Source organism: Centrocercus urophasianus, unplaced genomic scaffold, assembly GCF_019232065.1.
Source record: "Centrocercus urophasianus isolate 14NV4802_14NV808 unplaced genomic scaffold, USGS_Curo_1.0 seq_15, whole genome shotgun sequence".
Taxonomy (NCBI): Eukaryota; Metazoa; Chordata; class Aves; order Galliformes; family Phasianidae; genus Centrocercus; species Centrocercus urophasianus.
In genome coordinates this window covers 46,337,399-46,353,727 of record NW_024884697.1, presented here as the reverse complement: position 1 = coordinate 46,353,727, position 16,329 = coordinate 46,337,399, and the positions used below count along the sequence as shown (strand labels likewise).

Sequence of the window (16,329 nt, the reverse complement as noted above, 5' to 3'; positions counted from 1 at the left end):
AGAACTTAATAGCTAGACCTGACTGCTTTTGAAGGTATAGCTATAGACGGTAACCACATTTCCACCACAGAAGACAGCAGTGCATGATAGATGTGGCAGGAGAACTGTTACTGTTAAATGGGTTTGGCTTGATATCATGTTCTTAGCATGCTTCTTAAGATTATCCAAATGTACGGTCACATTTGAGAGCCCCAAACTAGCACTGTTTGATGTATTAAGAGGTGAGGGAGCCTTCCATCCAGCTGATCTTTGCATCTTTTCTTTTACTGCCTATTCAGTTCTTGGCTTACAATTCTGTGCCGCTTTCCATCTACTGGTTTTAGGGGTTTTAAGCAGTCTTGATAATTGACAGTCTAAATTTTACTGCTCATAAAACTCCAGAGAGCATTGATTATGACTTGAGTTAAGCAAGAGGCATATAAAATCTCACAGCCTTGCAGCTGTAGGAGAATGTTATGATGAATGAATTTCTTGGGAGCAGCAAAAGGTTTTGAGCATTCTGCCAGCTCTGTTCTGGGCATCAAATGTTACTAGTGACTTGTAACCACTAATAGAATTTCATTTGGGACATTTGCCCAAAAGTTTGAAAGCTGATCCTTTATTTGGTGAAGGGGGTGGGAGCTGTTTGGAGTGGCATCTCTCCTCATTAATTACTTTTTTACTTTAGTCAGAATCAGGAAATGCAAAGGCGTCAATAAAATGGAAATAGATACTTCTTAGAAACTAAATCACACTATGTGGGTAAAATTCACATTGATTTTATTGAAAAGCTTTATTTGACCATGTTGCAAAGATGTTGTTACCCTTTTTTTTTTTTTCCTTTTTGTTTTTACTTATATCTAAACTCCTTTTAGTTCTTGATCATGTATGTACTTTATCCACAGTGGACAAAAGACCAGATTGCTCATTTTACTTCTTGGACAATAACAGGAAATGTTTGTCTTTGAAAACAGTGAAATATGGTATCTTTTCAATAATGTGTTCCATCTGATAGTGAAATAAAATCAGAATTACATTCTGTGTTGCAATTGGCACAGGGTCTCTAAAGAGAGTGTATTCTCCCATGCAGATGACTGTTTCTTGATGGATGATTGTGAGAAATGTTTTTTTTCTGTTTCTGCAGTTCCAGAAACCCAATGATTTCTCACCCCCTTTCCGCTTTGGGACAGTTCCCAATGGCAGCACAGAAAGGAACATTCGCAACAACTATCCTGAAATGCACAGCTACATGGTGAAGTTCAATCAGAGGGGAGTGGATGATGCCCTATTCTCATTGAAGACTGGGTGAGGATTTCTTCTTCCAAACTTACTAGCTGACTTCTTTGAGTGATTGGGAAATCTTTCTGGGGTTTGGAAAATGAGCATCCATTATCACTGCATGATTAAAAGTATACCTAGACCACATACAACACAGGAGAATATTTCTGTGAGTCCCTTAGCCTTTTTTCTTATTATTCACTTCTGTATATGTGTTTCTGGCTTTGCAATACTTATAAAACTATTTGGGGGGAAAAAAACCCAAAACCAACAGGATCGCCTGTACCTTTATGTATGTTAGCATTATGTGCATTAGTCCCAAACACCTTGCTTCAGCAAGCTGTTTCATGCTTATGCGTCCTTACGTATGCACAATAAGAGCTCATTGTCCTCTATGGGCAAAGATTTTTTGAGAACATTTGCATTGTCATCTGGAAATTCCTTTATTTTCTTTCTTTCTGTGTGTAAAAGATTATGTTAATCAGGAAGCTGAAGGAATCCTTGTCAGACTAATCCCACTCCAGTGTATCACTAGCTAATACAGTGTAATGGAAGGTGTGCTTGAAGCAAATAGTTTGCAAGTAGTCCTTCTCTCTGGAATATTTTAGTGTCAAGAGCTGACAAAGCTGCTGTTTGAATATTAAGAAAGTGTATTAAATAGGAGCGTCTCCTTGGGTAATTTGGGAAATGTGGGAAAAATCATTAGCAGAAAGTATCTTTGAACATCTCACTCTATTTTAATAGCAATGAATTTGTAGAGGAGCTAATTTAAAACCTCTATTAGTCTTTGTAAGCCTTTGTCCCTTATAATTAAAGGCCTCCTCCCAGAAATGCCCACTGTGGTTGTCAGAACCCAGCCCTAGTGAAATGAAACAACACCTTATCACTTACAACGTCACACTGTCGTGAGAAAGTTCATTCCAAACCACGAACAAAGATGTTCAGCCAATTTAATTACTAGATTGACTGACTATTCCTAAACCTGTTTGCCAGGTTCAGAGGCACATAGCCCATTATAAATTATTGGACCGTTGTTGGATGCCATCCTGGGGAGGTACACTTGCCAGTAGTCATCATCCAGGAAATAAATATGCTTTCTTCTGGAAATATATAGATGAAACAGAGCTCATCGCTTGTGGTGTATGTCATCCTGGCTTTGTATCAACCCTTGGATGGCCGTCCCCATGGATATGCACTTAAACTGAGATAATCACTATACTGGCAGTATATGTTCAGGAGGCGTACTGAAAAGGTAGTGTGGGTGTGAGAATTTGTAAGTAGAAGGTCTTCAGTCTTTTATTGGAAAGAGCTTCATTTCAGATCTAGTGGGAGGATTTACTCATTGGCTGTCTCTGGTTGTATAGAAGATGCAGCCTCCTGAGACTACACCTAAGCCCAAAATCAATTTGTTGAGGTAAGAAGGTTCTCATCAGTCTGTTGTGCTGTCTGCCCATTCCAGCCTATAATGGGCATTTCACTGTGTTGAAACAGACCCTTTTTTGTGGTTTTCAGCTAAGTAGTCTTTACCAAAGAGCTACTTAGCACAGTAAGCCATAAAGCTGTTATCATGGCCACTTGACATTGGTAAAGATCTGGTAGCACTTTTCACAGTAACTAAGGAGTTACAGTGGCCTGGCTACATTTAATTTGAAATTAATATATATTTTACTCCAGCACTTTGAATTAGTGAAAATCTTTACTGCAAGCCTTGCTACGCTGTCTAATATTGATATATTTTATGAAGTATTTTAGGTTCTTTTCAGATGAAAGGTAGTGCAGTAACATAAGCTATTCTTAGGACTATAGATCTCCTGGACTTTTTCTTCATTCATTTTTATCTTGCACTATGTTTGTCTTCCAGATTTCCTTTCAGTACAAAAACGACAACTATGAAAGAGTCAGAGAGAAATAGACAGATCTCATTTATAATCTAGTTTCACCTGTAAACAGATTCTAGGATCAGATTTTAGTTAACTCTGAAGGAAGTGAAGATGCAACCTATTGAACTCTATCTGGAAGAGGTTAATTTCTGCCTTAATTATCAGAGAACACCTTTGCACTCATACAGATTGTATCTTCTCTGTGCTATACACTTCTTGTTTCTTGCACCTGTGCAGGAAGTTGGATGCTTTCATTTATGATGCAGCAGTGCTGAATTACATGGCTGGCAGAGATGAAGGCTGCAAATTGGTGACAATTGGGAGTGGGAAAGTGTTCGCCTCCACTGGCTATGGAATTGCCATACAGAAGGACTCAGGTTGGAAGCGCCAGGTTGATCTTGCTATTCTACAGCTTTTTGGAGATGGTAAGTGACAAGAAAAAGAAGAGGTGGAATTTTCCTAAGAAATAATAAGTTTTGCATGTACAGAATAATGTTCCATCTCCCTAGCTGGTGTTTCAGATCCACATTGAGAACAGGAAATTATCAAAAGGGTTTGTTCGAGATGTTGTGCCAGAAATGTGCAGAATGTCACCTGTTCTATACTGTTGATGCAGGATATCATCAAAAGCAATTTCAAAGGCATTAGTGGTTTCATACAATCAGCTCAGATGTGTGTATGAGCAGTATCTTGTGAGAAGAATGTTGTGTGAAATCAAGTTTTGTTTTGTGAACTTTTCGCTACCTTAGGAGTTTTGCCATGACCAAACCCACAAACAATGCTGGGCTTTCCATTGTTGCCTCATACTTAATTCTAGACAGGATCAACCTATGCAGAGTGTAGAGAAAAAAAAAAGCTGATTGTATCTGGATGAAAAAAATTAATTCATATTCCCCTAAATCTCATAAACCAACCAACAACCAAACAAGCAAGGAAGAATTTGAGACTCTGAAGTTTTTAATCAGAACATTATAGTTACCTCATTTATCTTGTCGGTAACAGAGAAAGAGTTGTTATCAAAAAAGATACTCATGGAGCAAGAAATTCTTTTTAGAAAACATTTTCCCAGTTTTCTCTTTCTATGCTATATATTACACTTTCCTGAGTTCTTTAAAAAAAAAAAAAAAAAGTAAAATTCTCAGGCAATTTTATTTATAAGCTTTTTTTTTTTTTTTTGAAATCTGAAAATAACATATGACGTAGTAAATATGAAAAGAACAAAGCTCTGATACGCTTCATCAGAATATTGGCCACCTGACAGTTAGGGTGCTTTGTCTCCTGAATAGCCTAATAAGTGTTGTTTCAGAACAAAACATAAGATCTCCATAACGCTTTTAAGAATGTGCTGTGATGCCATATAAGCATATGGATTTTTTTTCCCTGCCATCAGATTGAATGCTGAAAATATGAAATAGTAACTTCCCTAGCAGCGTGAAAAGAATTGCCAACCTGTAAAATTAGTTTGTTTCTGGATGTCTCAGTATGTGCATATGTATGTGTGTGGCTTTCTTCTCCTGAAAATACCATAATGAGAGGAAGTGGGGTATGAAATTAGACTACTGAACATTTGTTTGTAGCCAATACAAATTAGTAATATTTTTCATTGGTCAGAGGGCTTGGAATTGTCACATTTGGACAAAATTGAAAGGAAGAAAAGCAGGTAAAAATGCAAAAATATTTTAGGGAACATTGCACCTCACTTTAATGAGCTGTAGATATGATGGAAACAAATTAAAAAATCAGACATTTTGATGTAAAAAAAAAAATCAGCATTTTGAATTTTATGCTGGCAGTGTTTTCATTTGAAAATGACTCATTTCTGTTTATCAGTATCAGTCGCTAATTTTCCCTTTGTTGACTTACTATGAAAGTGCAAGTTTGTGAGCTGAGGTCTTCAGTTATGTGGTGGACAGCTTGTTGTTCAGGAAATTATAGTAAATAGCTGTAGATGGTTGTGTTGTACAGTACAGATTTTTGTGCCTAACATCTGTCTGTGCAAAAATCCTATTGCCTTCCCTGTGACTAATTGCATCTATCCCTATTACAAGAACAGTCTGATATGCTTCTTGTTTTCAGACTACCTCAGCATGAGATCCATAGGCAGATATTAGGAAGAAATTCTTTACTGTGAGGGTGGTGAGACACAGGAGTAGGTTGCCCAGCGAGGTTGTGGATGCCCCCTCCCTGGAGGCATTCAAGGCCAGACTGGATAGAGCTTTGAGCAACCTCATCTAGTTGGGGGGGTGTCCCTGCCTATAGCAGGGGGGTTGGAACAGGATGGTCTTAAAGATCCCTTCCAACCCAAGCCCTTCTATGATACTATGATTGCAGTGCTGGCTAACATGTTTTTTTTTTCTCTGTCTTTAAAGGGGAGATGGAGGAGCTGGAAGCACTGTGGCTCACTGGCATTTGTCACAATGAGAAGAATGAGGTTATGAGCAGCCAGTTGGATATAGATAACATGGCAGGTGTCTTCTACATGCTGGGAGCAGCTATGGCCCTCAGTCTCATCACCTTCATCTGTGAACATCTCTTCTACTGGCAGTTCCGCCACTGCTTCATGGGTGTCTGCTCTGGCAAGCCTGGCGTGGTTTTCTCCATCAGTAGGGTAAGTTTTGTTAGCTAGCGGAGAGAAAAAAGGTCAGTCAGAATTTATTCAGGTGGTTGCAGGTATTGTCGATGGGGAAATCCACCCAGACTGTCAAACACACAGGTATTACAGAGAGATGATCTGCAGTGTGAAGCCTGCTGCCTTTCCTGTGTTAATGTAGCAAGAGCATTTACTGTTCTTCTGTCATCTCTGGTCTCTGCCTCATTGTGGTCATGGAAATGGTAATTTCATATGGAACTGAAAATGCAGTATGGAAAGAAGCGATTTGTAATAGTCTCCTCCTTCTCAGTGAGTTGTAAGCAGGCCAGCTCTGGGGACAATAAGTAATGTTGTTTAACATGGCTAGAAATTCAGGAGTTTCTCATTGTCTTCTGTGTTACATCTGTCTATGTGTTTACTGGATTTGTTCTATCATGGACGTTCAGAAATCTGTAACCACAAGCCCTGCACTAAGCCATGCAGAAATCCTTCTAGAGAGGATGACCACATGAACTTAGCAATTTCTCTATGCAAATCTGCCTTAGGGGATAGTATTTACATTTCAAGTAGATTCTAGTAATTTCTGAGTCATCTTCCTGCTATTATTGTAGATAGCAGTGTCCCATTTGGAACTTCTCTTTCTTCTTTCTGTTACTGGTCTGACCTCTTAATCTCTTCTGAAGTGAGGTCAAATCTCAACATTTTTGACCTCAGTATCTCTTGTAACAGAGTTAACTTTGATTGTACAAGGACTATATAATTGCAGTATAACATACTGTTGAGACAAAATGACAAAGCCTTTGAGTGTTGGGACACAATCTCTCTTCTTTGTCATTAGTTTTTAACCTGCTTTAGTCTGGAGATGAGGTAGGGGACTGTATTTGGTGATTGTTAACTGAATACAAATCTTTTCAGTCTGGAGTTGTCTGTTAGACCTGGCCCAGGTTGGTGGAAAGTCTGAAAAAAGTTAATCAACTGCTGGCTGCTGAAAAAACATGGTAACATGATGTGGTGGTGTCCATTTCACTATTGACATTAATCAGCATGCTCCTTTTGGTAGGAATAAATGGGAATAAATGAAACTCTTTCCTTCTGCTCCTTGGGGTAATCCTTGCAAACAGTCTTACCATGGATGAAATGAGCTAGTGGAGAATGTGGAGGAATCAGGCACGTCTGCTGTCTGATTTGAGGTTGAATAGAGGACTTTCACTTTCAGGGATGTCAATTTGGAGCCTGTTATCACTGCTAAATTCAATAGGATGCAATTAAATATTCTATTGTACCATACTCAACGAAATGCAAAAGGACTAAATACCTGTTCATCAGTTCTACACTCTCTGTTTCCTTTCTAATCTGTACTGGTGATTAATGTAGCTAAGTTTATGACAAATGAAGCTGTTCTCTTTTTACGATACTTCCTGTCATGTTGATTCACTGATGTCCAGATGAATTTCAAGGGGAAAAACAGACCTTTCTCTCATCCACGCAGAATCCTTTGTCTTGATGTTTTCACTTCCAAGGATATTATTTTCTCCATTTGCAATTCTATGTTATACCTAGTAAATTTGAGTAACTCTTATGGATGCTACCAGTTATTTCTGCATTCCTCAGATATGATATGAAAAAAAGGAGGATAAATAGAGGGGAAAGAAAAAATGTGAGGGTAAGAAAGAGTGGCAGAAGAGTTAGGGTTGGTGGGACAGGTCTGGCTTCATCTCATTTGCTTGTGTATCACATGGAAGTCTGACAGTCTTTTCTGCCTTATAGGAATGTGCTATTGCTGCATAGGGTGCTTTCCAGCCTACATTTCCTTTTGTGTATTCATTGCAAGACCACTCAACTTCATGCTTTCTCTTATTTCAGGGTATCTACAGCTGCATTCATGGTGTGGCCATTGAGGAACGCCAGTCAGCAATGAACTCCCCCACAGCGACTATGAACAACACCCATTCCAACATCCTACGCCTGCTTCGGACAGCCAAGAACATGGCCAACCTATCAGGGGTCAATGGCTCACCACAGAGTGCCCTGGACTTCATCCGCCGCGAATCATCAGTTTATGATATTTCTGAACACCGCCGCAGCTTCACCCACTCAGACTGCAAGTCCTACAACAACCCCCCATGTGAGGAGAATCTATTTAGTGACTACATTAGTGAGGTGGAGAGGACCTTTGGCAACCTACAGTTGAAGGACAGCAATGTATATCAGGACCACTACCACCACCACCACCGTCCCCACAGCATCGGAAGCACCAGCTCCATCGATGGGCTCTACGACTGTGACAACCCACCTTTCAACGCCCAGTCACGGTCCATCGGGAAGAAGCCCTTGGATCTGGGGTTGCCCCCTGCCAAGCACAGCCAGCTGGGTGACCTCTATGGCAAGTTCTCCTTCAAGAGCGACCGCTATGGGGGCAGTGGAGCCCACGATGACCTGATCCGCTCAGACGTCTCTGACATTTCCACTCACACGGTCACCTACGGCAACATTGAAGGCAACGCAGCTAAGCGGCGGAAGCAGCAGTACAAGGACAGCCTGAAGAAACGTCCAGCCTCTGCCAAGTCCCGGCGGGAGTTCGATGAGATAGAGTTGGCTTACCGCCGGCGCCCACCCCGCTCGCCTGACCACAAACGCTACTTCAGGGACAAGGAAGGGCTACGGGACTTCTACCTGGACCAGTTTCGGGCCAAGGAAAACTCACCACACTGGGAGCATGTGGACCTGACAGATATCTACAAAGAGCGTGGAGATGAGTTTAAGCGGGACACGGGAGGAGGAGGAAGTGGATCCTGCACAAACAGAGCCCACCATAAGCACGGTTCGGGTGAGTTTGGCGGAAGCAATGAGCACAAGCATGGTGTTGTGAGTGGGGTCCCGGCGCCCTGGGAGAAGAATCTGACCAACCTAGACTGGGAGGACCGGTCTGGGGCTAATTTCTGCCGCAGCTGCCCTTCTAAGGTGCACAACTACACTCCATCGGTGGTGGGGCAGAATTCCACTCGCCAGGCCTGCATCCGGTGTGAGGCCTGCAAGAAAGCAGGCAACCTGTATGACATCAGTGAGGACAACTCTCTCCAAGAGCTGGACCAGCCACCTGCCCCTGTGCCCGTGGCCACCAGTGCCACCTCCTCCTCCAAATATCCTCAGAGCCCTTCCAATTCTGCCTCCAAGGTGCAGAAGAAGAACCGTAACAAGCTCCGCCGGCAACACTCCTATGACACCTTTGTGGACCTGCAAAAGGATGACTCGGCCCTGGCCCCTCGCAGCGTCAGCCTCAAGGACAAGGGTCGCTTTTTGGAGGGGAGCCCCTACGCCCACATGTTTGAGATGCCAGCCAGTGAGACCACCTTTGCCAACAACAAGTCCTCAGTGCCCGCCACCAGCTACCACCACCACAACAACCCTGGCAGCAGCGGGGGATACATGCTCAGCAAGTCGCTCTACCCTGACAGGGTCACCCAAAACCCTTTCATCCCCACTTTTGGGGATGACCAATGCTTGCTCCACGGCAGCAAATCTTATTTCTTCAGGCAGCCTGTGGTGGCAGGAGGGCCCAAAGCCAGGCCAGACTTCCGAGCCATCGTCACCACCAACAAGCCGGTGGTCTCAGCCCTTCATGGGGCTGTGCCAGCCCGTTTCCAGAAGGACATCTGTATAGGGAACCAGTCCAACCCCTGTGTGCCTAACAACAAAAACCCCAGGGCTTTCAATGGCTCCAGCAACGGGCATGTTTATGAGAAACTCTCCAGTATTGAGTCTGACGTTTGAGTGAGAGGGAAGGAGCATGGGGAGGGACTGGGGGTGGATGTGGAGCAAGGGAGGGTGGGGTGGGATCAATCCCATCAGCTACTCTCCCTGGTCATCCTTAGTTTGTGGGATACTGGAGTTCCGAGTAGTACAGCATTGGTGACAAGTGCCACCTCTTTGGTTTCCCCTCTTCCTCCTCCTCTTTCCCACTCCTCCCCTTTTATCTCTTTTTCCATGTTCTCTCTCCTCCCATTCTCCTTCATTCCTGGCCATTGCACTTTACAGTGACGTTGGAGTTGGATATCCTCATTCGTGATTTCACGAGGGGGAGAAGAAGGCAGGGAAGGGGTGAGTTGAGGGGGAGCAATAGTGATTCTAGCATTTCACTCTTGCTGACTCCCAGCAGAGAAAGGCATGTGCATGCACACATATGGCAGGAGGAGACAGCAGAAGAAGTGTAATGGACATGCAGGAAAATATGCTTGTTCAGGCAACTCTTCCTAAAACTGCCTAGAAAAGAGTGATGTTTGAAGATGTGGAGAAAGTGAAGGAGGAATAACATGACTAACTTGATGATGCACTTATATGTTAGGTATACTGAGGTTCTTGTTACATTATTTTGTGAAGATTATGGGGGTTTAGGGCTGAAATATATATATATATATATATTTGCGTATACGCTGAGAATTTTACGCTGACATTTTGAATTGTTTGCTGGGAGGTGTGGGGGGAGGGAGAGAAGGCTTGTTTGCAGGTCTGGTGAGTGGTTTCACTGTGGCTATTACAGCCCTTGAATCTGTGACAGACCAGTGGGAGAGTTGGAAAGGAAATGGGTTTTGGGTCTCGGAGAGCAACCCTTGAATCAGGGGGGCTTCTGGGAGCTCTGACAGGATGCTGTTTTGCACTGAAATGAAAGGAATTTTGGAAAAGGGAAGCAGAGTTGGTTTTTTAGCAATGAATTGATCACTAATTGTGGTTTACTTTAAGGGTGGGAGCAGTATTTAGTATGGGTTAGCCTATACGTGAGTATATACAATGAATTTATACTTGAAATGTCTGTGGAGAAAGCAAAATAAACTCACAATCCTATAAGGTGTCTGGATAACACACAGTGGAAAAGAGCTAAAGAGTAGGGAAAGGTGGGGAGTTTTGTCACTGTCCCTTCAGAGGACACCAAGCCTGTTTTGGCATGTTTTTTAGCAGGGAGAGCAGGACAAGAAACATTTTCATCCTTCTGCCCTCCCCACCCTTGGCCAGCAGGATGGAAGAAAAGGAACGGGGTGTCCTCTGCCAATGGTGGCATGGTGCTGGAGAGGAAGAAAACAAACAAACAAAAAAAACATGAAAAGGTGCATGTGGTGGCAGTGGTGTTGGTGGACTGTCTTGATGCCTCCTTGGACATGTGGAAATGGAAAGAGGGTGTTTGCACCCATGGGAAATACATATGTATATTTACTATTGAATGTACAAGGGAAGTACATAGTTTGTCTTCCTGGCAATGGGTGTGCTTGAATAAATGCCAGAGAGCACAGGAACGTGTGCTGAGGGCTGAAGACAAGACGTGCAAGGCTGAGATGTGTGTGTACATGTACGTGTGCCTCAGTGTGTGACAGAGATACTAGCACAAGTGCAAAGCTGGAATAGCCTAGGGTTTCCCATCCCTGCAGTTGTAGTGACAGCTTTCCTGGTGCACATAGTATCGATAGGAGTGTTTTTTCTTTCCACTGTATCATTTTAGATGCAAGTTAAACTTAATGGAAAGGGAGCAATGGTAGGAGTGAGAAGTTGAACTCCCTCTTCATATGTCTTCTTTTTCCTGAGGTGGGGTATGGGCCAACCTCTCTCACCTTGAGAGATGTGGCAGAGTCTCTTCTGTTTCTTCTGAGTCTGTCCCAGTGTCACAATTACCATGGCTCGCCAAGGAGAGGGTTGAGAGAACCCTGTGCTGAGGGCATGGGGACACTCCTGGGGACTGACTGAATGGAGATGGCAGTCCCTTTATGAGCATCTTGGAGCTGAAAGCCACCTCGCTCGCATTCCTCACCGCACCCTGGTTGATTTTATCTTATCTTTCTCTTTTTAAGCCAACAGAAGGCCTTTTATTTATTTGCCTATTTATTTTATTTATTTTTTAGAGCTGGGGTGAGGGGAGGGTGGGATTTGCCTGTAAAGTCAAAGAGTGTGAAGAGAGGGTGGGCAAAGTCTGTGAAGGGAACATTTTCTTAGATTTCACTGAGGAAATTGAGGAGGGAAGAGGGGGAGAGTCTTTGTAATGCCACCCCTTAGTCTTTGGGGTAATGGAATTTCTTATTCTTTCCCTCTTCTCTCATTACAAGAACAAAAAGAAAAAAAAAAAAAAAAAAAAAAAAAAAAAAAAAAAAAAAAAAGAAAGAAACCAAACAAATTAACAGAGCGATCTGCAATCCAGAATACATGGCAGCTTGTCAGATGCCTCTGACAGCAGCCACCAAGAAGGCGTTCCTTTCATTTGTAAATATTTCTTTTTTATTGCGTTTTTGTATAAATTGGTGTTTCTCTTCTCGTGAATATTCAGGTCGTGGGGTGGGAGGGAGGGGAGTTTGTTTCTGTTCTGTTTGTTTTCTACGACTTTTCAGGCTGCGTTTTTGGAAGCGGTTTACGCGGGTCGAGGCCGTGTGAATGAGGAAGAGAGAGAGAGAGAGAGAGAGAGAGGAAAAAAAACACGTGTGTTGTGTACCCCTAGGCCCCCCGTATCGCCCTGTCACCTTACCTTCATGAATGGAAGACGCCGGAACGTCACTTCAAGCCTTGCCAGCAGGGTTTCATGTTTTGATGGGAACACCCCCGATTCCTTTTTGCATATAAACTCTCTGTACCAGCATCTCTCTGTGGAGTTTGAGCCTCAAGGCACTACGCTGTCTTGGTAGTGGTGGGGTGAACCATCAAGTTGGCCGCTCAGGTTGGACCATCACTTGACATTAAGAGACTTCTCCAATGCTACGTTGGTTTAGAAATCTTGGACCTGGGAAAGCTCGTGAGAATTTCTGGTTATTTCCTAAGGGCTTGGGGGGGGGGAGCTTGACAGCTGGCAAGGGCAGCTAATCTCATTGGTGGTTATTTCAGTACTTTACGTCCCTCCCCACCTGGAACAAAGAAACCTGGAGGGTGGCTCTGCAGGGAAATTAAGCCGAAAACAAACCAAAAAGAAGTTAATGGAACTTTTTTCAAATCTCTTCTTAAAGGTTCTGATTTTTGTGTTCCAGGGTGAAAGTTGGTTCGTATTTTCTCCAAACTGGTCTGTCCCTTGTTCCACTGATTGGCAAAAGATAGTTTGCCAAAATCATTATCTAGTGTTGATACTGTGTAGCACTGTTAACACTGGGAGTGCTCTGCAAATACTAACTGTGCCACAAACCACTCAAATGAATGCTCTAGGGCAACCAGAAAAGAAGAACTGGAAATTCTGGACTGAACCACTGGTCTAACTACAGGAGTCTGGTGTTTTGCCTTCTCCCACAATAAATTAGGCCGTGTGTCCATCAGGTTATTCCTTTCTCTATAAGTGATCTTTTCTGGTTGCTTTGTTTATTTTAGTTCTGACAGGTCAACAAATTTTGGAACAGAGGTGACCCGGCGCGCCCCCCCCCCCCCCCCCCGTAATTCATAATCCAGAAAATAAACCAATGATGTTATTAAACTCTGATTATATATTTAGAATTTTAGATTTGGTGTATTTTCATTCTAAGCATTCAAGTGAATCAATCAGGTAATATTAGCAGCAGGTGTTGTCTATACTAGAATACCACCCATGTGCTGTTTATTACCTGTCTTGAAAAGAATGGGATTTCATACCAGAGCCTGACAAAATTCCACATCTCCTCCCTTGCCATTTCCCTCTCTCTCCTGTAGAAACACTGGAATTTTTGGGGGGCAGTGGCTGAGATCATTTCCCCTTCTGAACATTTCACATGGCACACATGAATAATGATCAGAAATCACTGCATCCTCTACAGGTGTGTGACTTCTACTGTATATTTGCAGCCAGCCTCCTGGGAAAGATTAGACGCTTTTGGCAATGTTTCTGACATTTGCCTCCTCAGTCTAGTTCCAGGCATGGCTCTCTAAGAGGTATTTCATGAACCATGTTCTTCTGAAGTGGTTCCAGAATGTAGGTACTGAGCTGAAGGAAAATGTGTATGAGGGAGATGGAGGAAATATTCAAAGAAAATATCAGGAATGTGCCATGCACAGTGGAGTACATCTGACAGGTAGAATTTGCAGCCATGGATCTCCTCATCGTAAACCTTCTTGGAGAACTCACACCAGCTTTTTACTGTAGCGCAACAAAACTCATGCTGGTGTAGCAGTCCTGTCTCCCATCATGCCTTCCAGGGAGGGCACAATCAGAACTCGCCTTGTCACCTCATAAATAGGAAAGAAGAGCTGCAGTCAGGACTTGTTATCAGTGGAGGTAATGAGGCACACCAGCCCCACCTGCTTGGTAAAAAAAAACATCCTGTTCTCTCTGATATCCAGCATACGTCATCAGAACTCTCCAGGTGAGAACCCCAGTATGTTCAAAATGCTCAGCAATATGCAAGCATGAACTTTGCCCATAGGGAATTGCTATTTCAATTTCCAGTGCATGGGGGAGGAATGTTCCTTTGTGTGGTCCTGAAAGATTTGATGGAGGAATTAAGAAATGCCAAGATGGCCCTCTTTGCTTCTGACTTCTTCAGTAATGTGTACTGATGCTGAGCTACTCACTCCAAGAAGACGCTAGCATCCATCTTGAGTAAAGCCCTTTAGTACCTTCAAATCAGAGTTGTTTCTCACAGCAACATTGTCAGCAAAAGAGAGAGGGGGAGACGTAGACTATAGATGATGATGGTGAAAGGTTGGAGTGATCAGAGATACCTCAGGGATCTTTATAGGCAAGCCTTTGCTTTAGAGCTTTCTATCAAATGTGGCATATCCTCCCACCTCCATTTCTTATCAACAGATGGAAGCAAACCTGGGAACACAGCCAATGATCAGACTTAGGCCTTTCACACATCCTCCACTCCAGTCAAGCAACCTCTGATGAGCTCTTCCTGTGGAGAAGGGTGGGAGGTTGCACTTCCCCACATATTTTTGGTTGCCAAAACGAAAAGAAAAAGGGGAGGAGATAAAGAGTGTTGATGAAGGGACTTTGCGCTGATTCTTTGTGCTGCTTTTCTAAGGATTTTCACTTCATCCTTTCTGCTCAATTCAAGCTGGCAGAGGGTAGTGTCCAGTTCTGCTGCTTCTCTGTGGCGCATGCCTGGCAGAAGCCTCTGGGAGCCATGTGCGAGAAAGGAGCTGGATTGCTGGCAACGTATGGGGACAGACTCCCAGCCACAATCCCCGTCTGCACCCACTCTTTCCCATAAGTGCTTCCCTGCTGCTGAACACACCTGGCGTGTCCACCTGGAACACACCTACCATGCTGCTGGATGCTGCAGGGCACATTGAGATAGTAACTAGTGGGACTTGATTGTTGTCCCCACAAGGGCTTATTTTCAATTTGCAGCCAAATAGATTTCCAAGCCATAGACCCTCGCTGCATTCACCCACCTATATACCTGTATCTCCCTCTCTCCTCCCTCTTCAAAGGCAAACTGGGGCGTTGACTGTCTCACTGGCAATATGAATGCTATTGCTTCATCCTCATCTGGATGAAGAGCTCTCTGGACCTCCCTGGTGCTGACTGCAGACAGACCTGGGTGTCTGCCATTAGAATGGTATCAACTACAACAACAAAAAAACACTTCATGATTGACTTTGAGTTCTTTCTTCATCTCTTCTGCATTCCTAAATTCCTCTCCTAGCCATACCATTTGAGTGAATTCTGGCACCCTTCTGTCACTGCTGACAACAAAAAGGACACAGCGTGAATCTGCCTGTGTATGAAAAAGGCAGTAAAACTGTGTATCAGAGAGCAGGACTCAGGTCTGCCGATGCCAAGGGTATAGTTTCCTGGTGCTGAGGTAAAGGAAGGCCTCTGCAATGTGTTAGTAGCTACATATCTTTTACTCTGCTGGCCTCCTGCCATTCAAGGCTAACAGCAAGCACTGGTATGCACTCCAACGGGTCAAACAAATTCTATACTGTGGGGCAGGGGTTCGTCTGGGCATGTGCACACATATGAAATGTACTGGGGAAGTGAAACACATGTGAACAAGCCTGGCACAGCAGGAAGCTGTGAGGCTTGTGCGCTTGTACGCACATACATACACACACACACACGGTACATTGCAGTACGCTTAATTACTCTGTCCCACAGTGCATTTTTGCCAAGTAGAAACAACACGATCTTTCCTAAGGTTCTGCTGGTAGTTATTTAATTTATGTATTCACTTTGTGACTTTTACATCATCTGCTTTCTTGACTGCAGCATTACTGTGTAAATATATATGTATATATGTACAGAAACTAACTCAAGCAATTATATTCAGGTTGGGAAAGGGTGGTTTTTATATCTGTACAGTATTTCCTTATTAAATAACGGCATGGGGGGGGAGGGAGGGGGGAGGGCTGGGAAAGTTAACTTCTAAGTTGTGGTTTTATTGGTCTGTGGTGTTTGAAGTTGTTTCAGTGGTTGCTTTTGCTGGTTGGAAAGTTTATCTGGATGTTATATGTATGTGCCAAGAAAGGGTCCCCAGACAGGGGAGGGTTGGGATTGGTGAGGGGTGGTGGGTAGCAGAGGGTGTTAATAATTTCCTGTAATAAAAGCAGTGTTGATTGCTAGGGATTGTTTGTGTGAGGCACAGGGCTGTTTCCTTCTCTATGTGCTTTGCTTTTTGATTACTTTCTCTTCCCTGGTCCCTGTTGTCCTCTCTTGTAGATGTCAGC

The 16,329-nt window shown here is 43.3% G+C and overlaps 1 protein-coding gene across 1 annotated transcript in view; it reads left to right on the top strand.

The window, feature by feature from the left end:
* The window catches only part of GRIN2B (glutamate ionotropic receptor NMDA type subunit 2B), a 165,135-nt gene extending 155,637 nt beyond the window's left edge, over nt 1-9,498 (top strand). Inside the window, exons 9-12 of the mRNA XM_042815977.1 lie at nt 1,124-1,284; nt 3,375-3,562; nt 5,507-5,745; nt 7,591-9,498. Of these exons, the coding sequence (XP_042671911.1) occupies nt 1,124-1,284; nt 3,375-3,562; nt 5,507-5,745; nt 7,591-9,498 (2,496 nt within the window). The remainder of the gene's footprint in view (nt 1-1,123; nt 1,285-3,374; nt 3,563-5,506; nt 5,746-7,590) is intronic.
* The last annotated feature ends 6,831 nt before the right edge of the window (nt 9,499-16,329 follow it).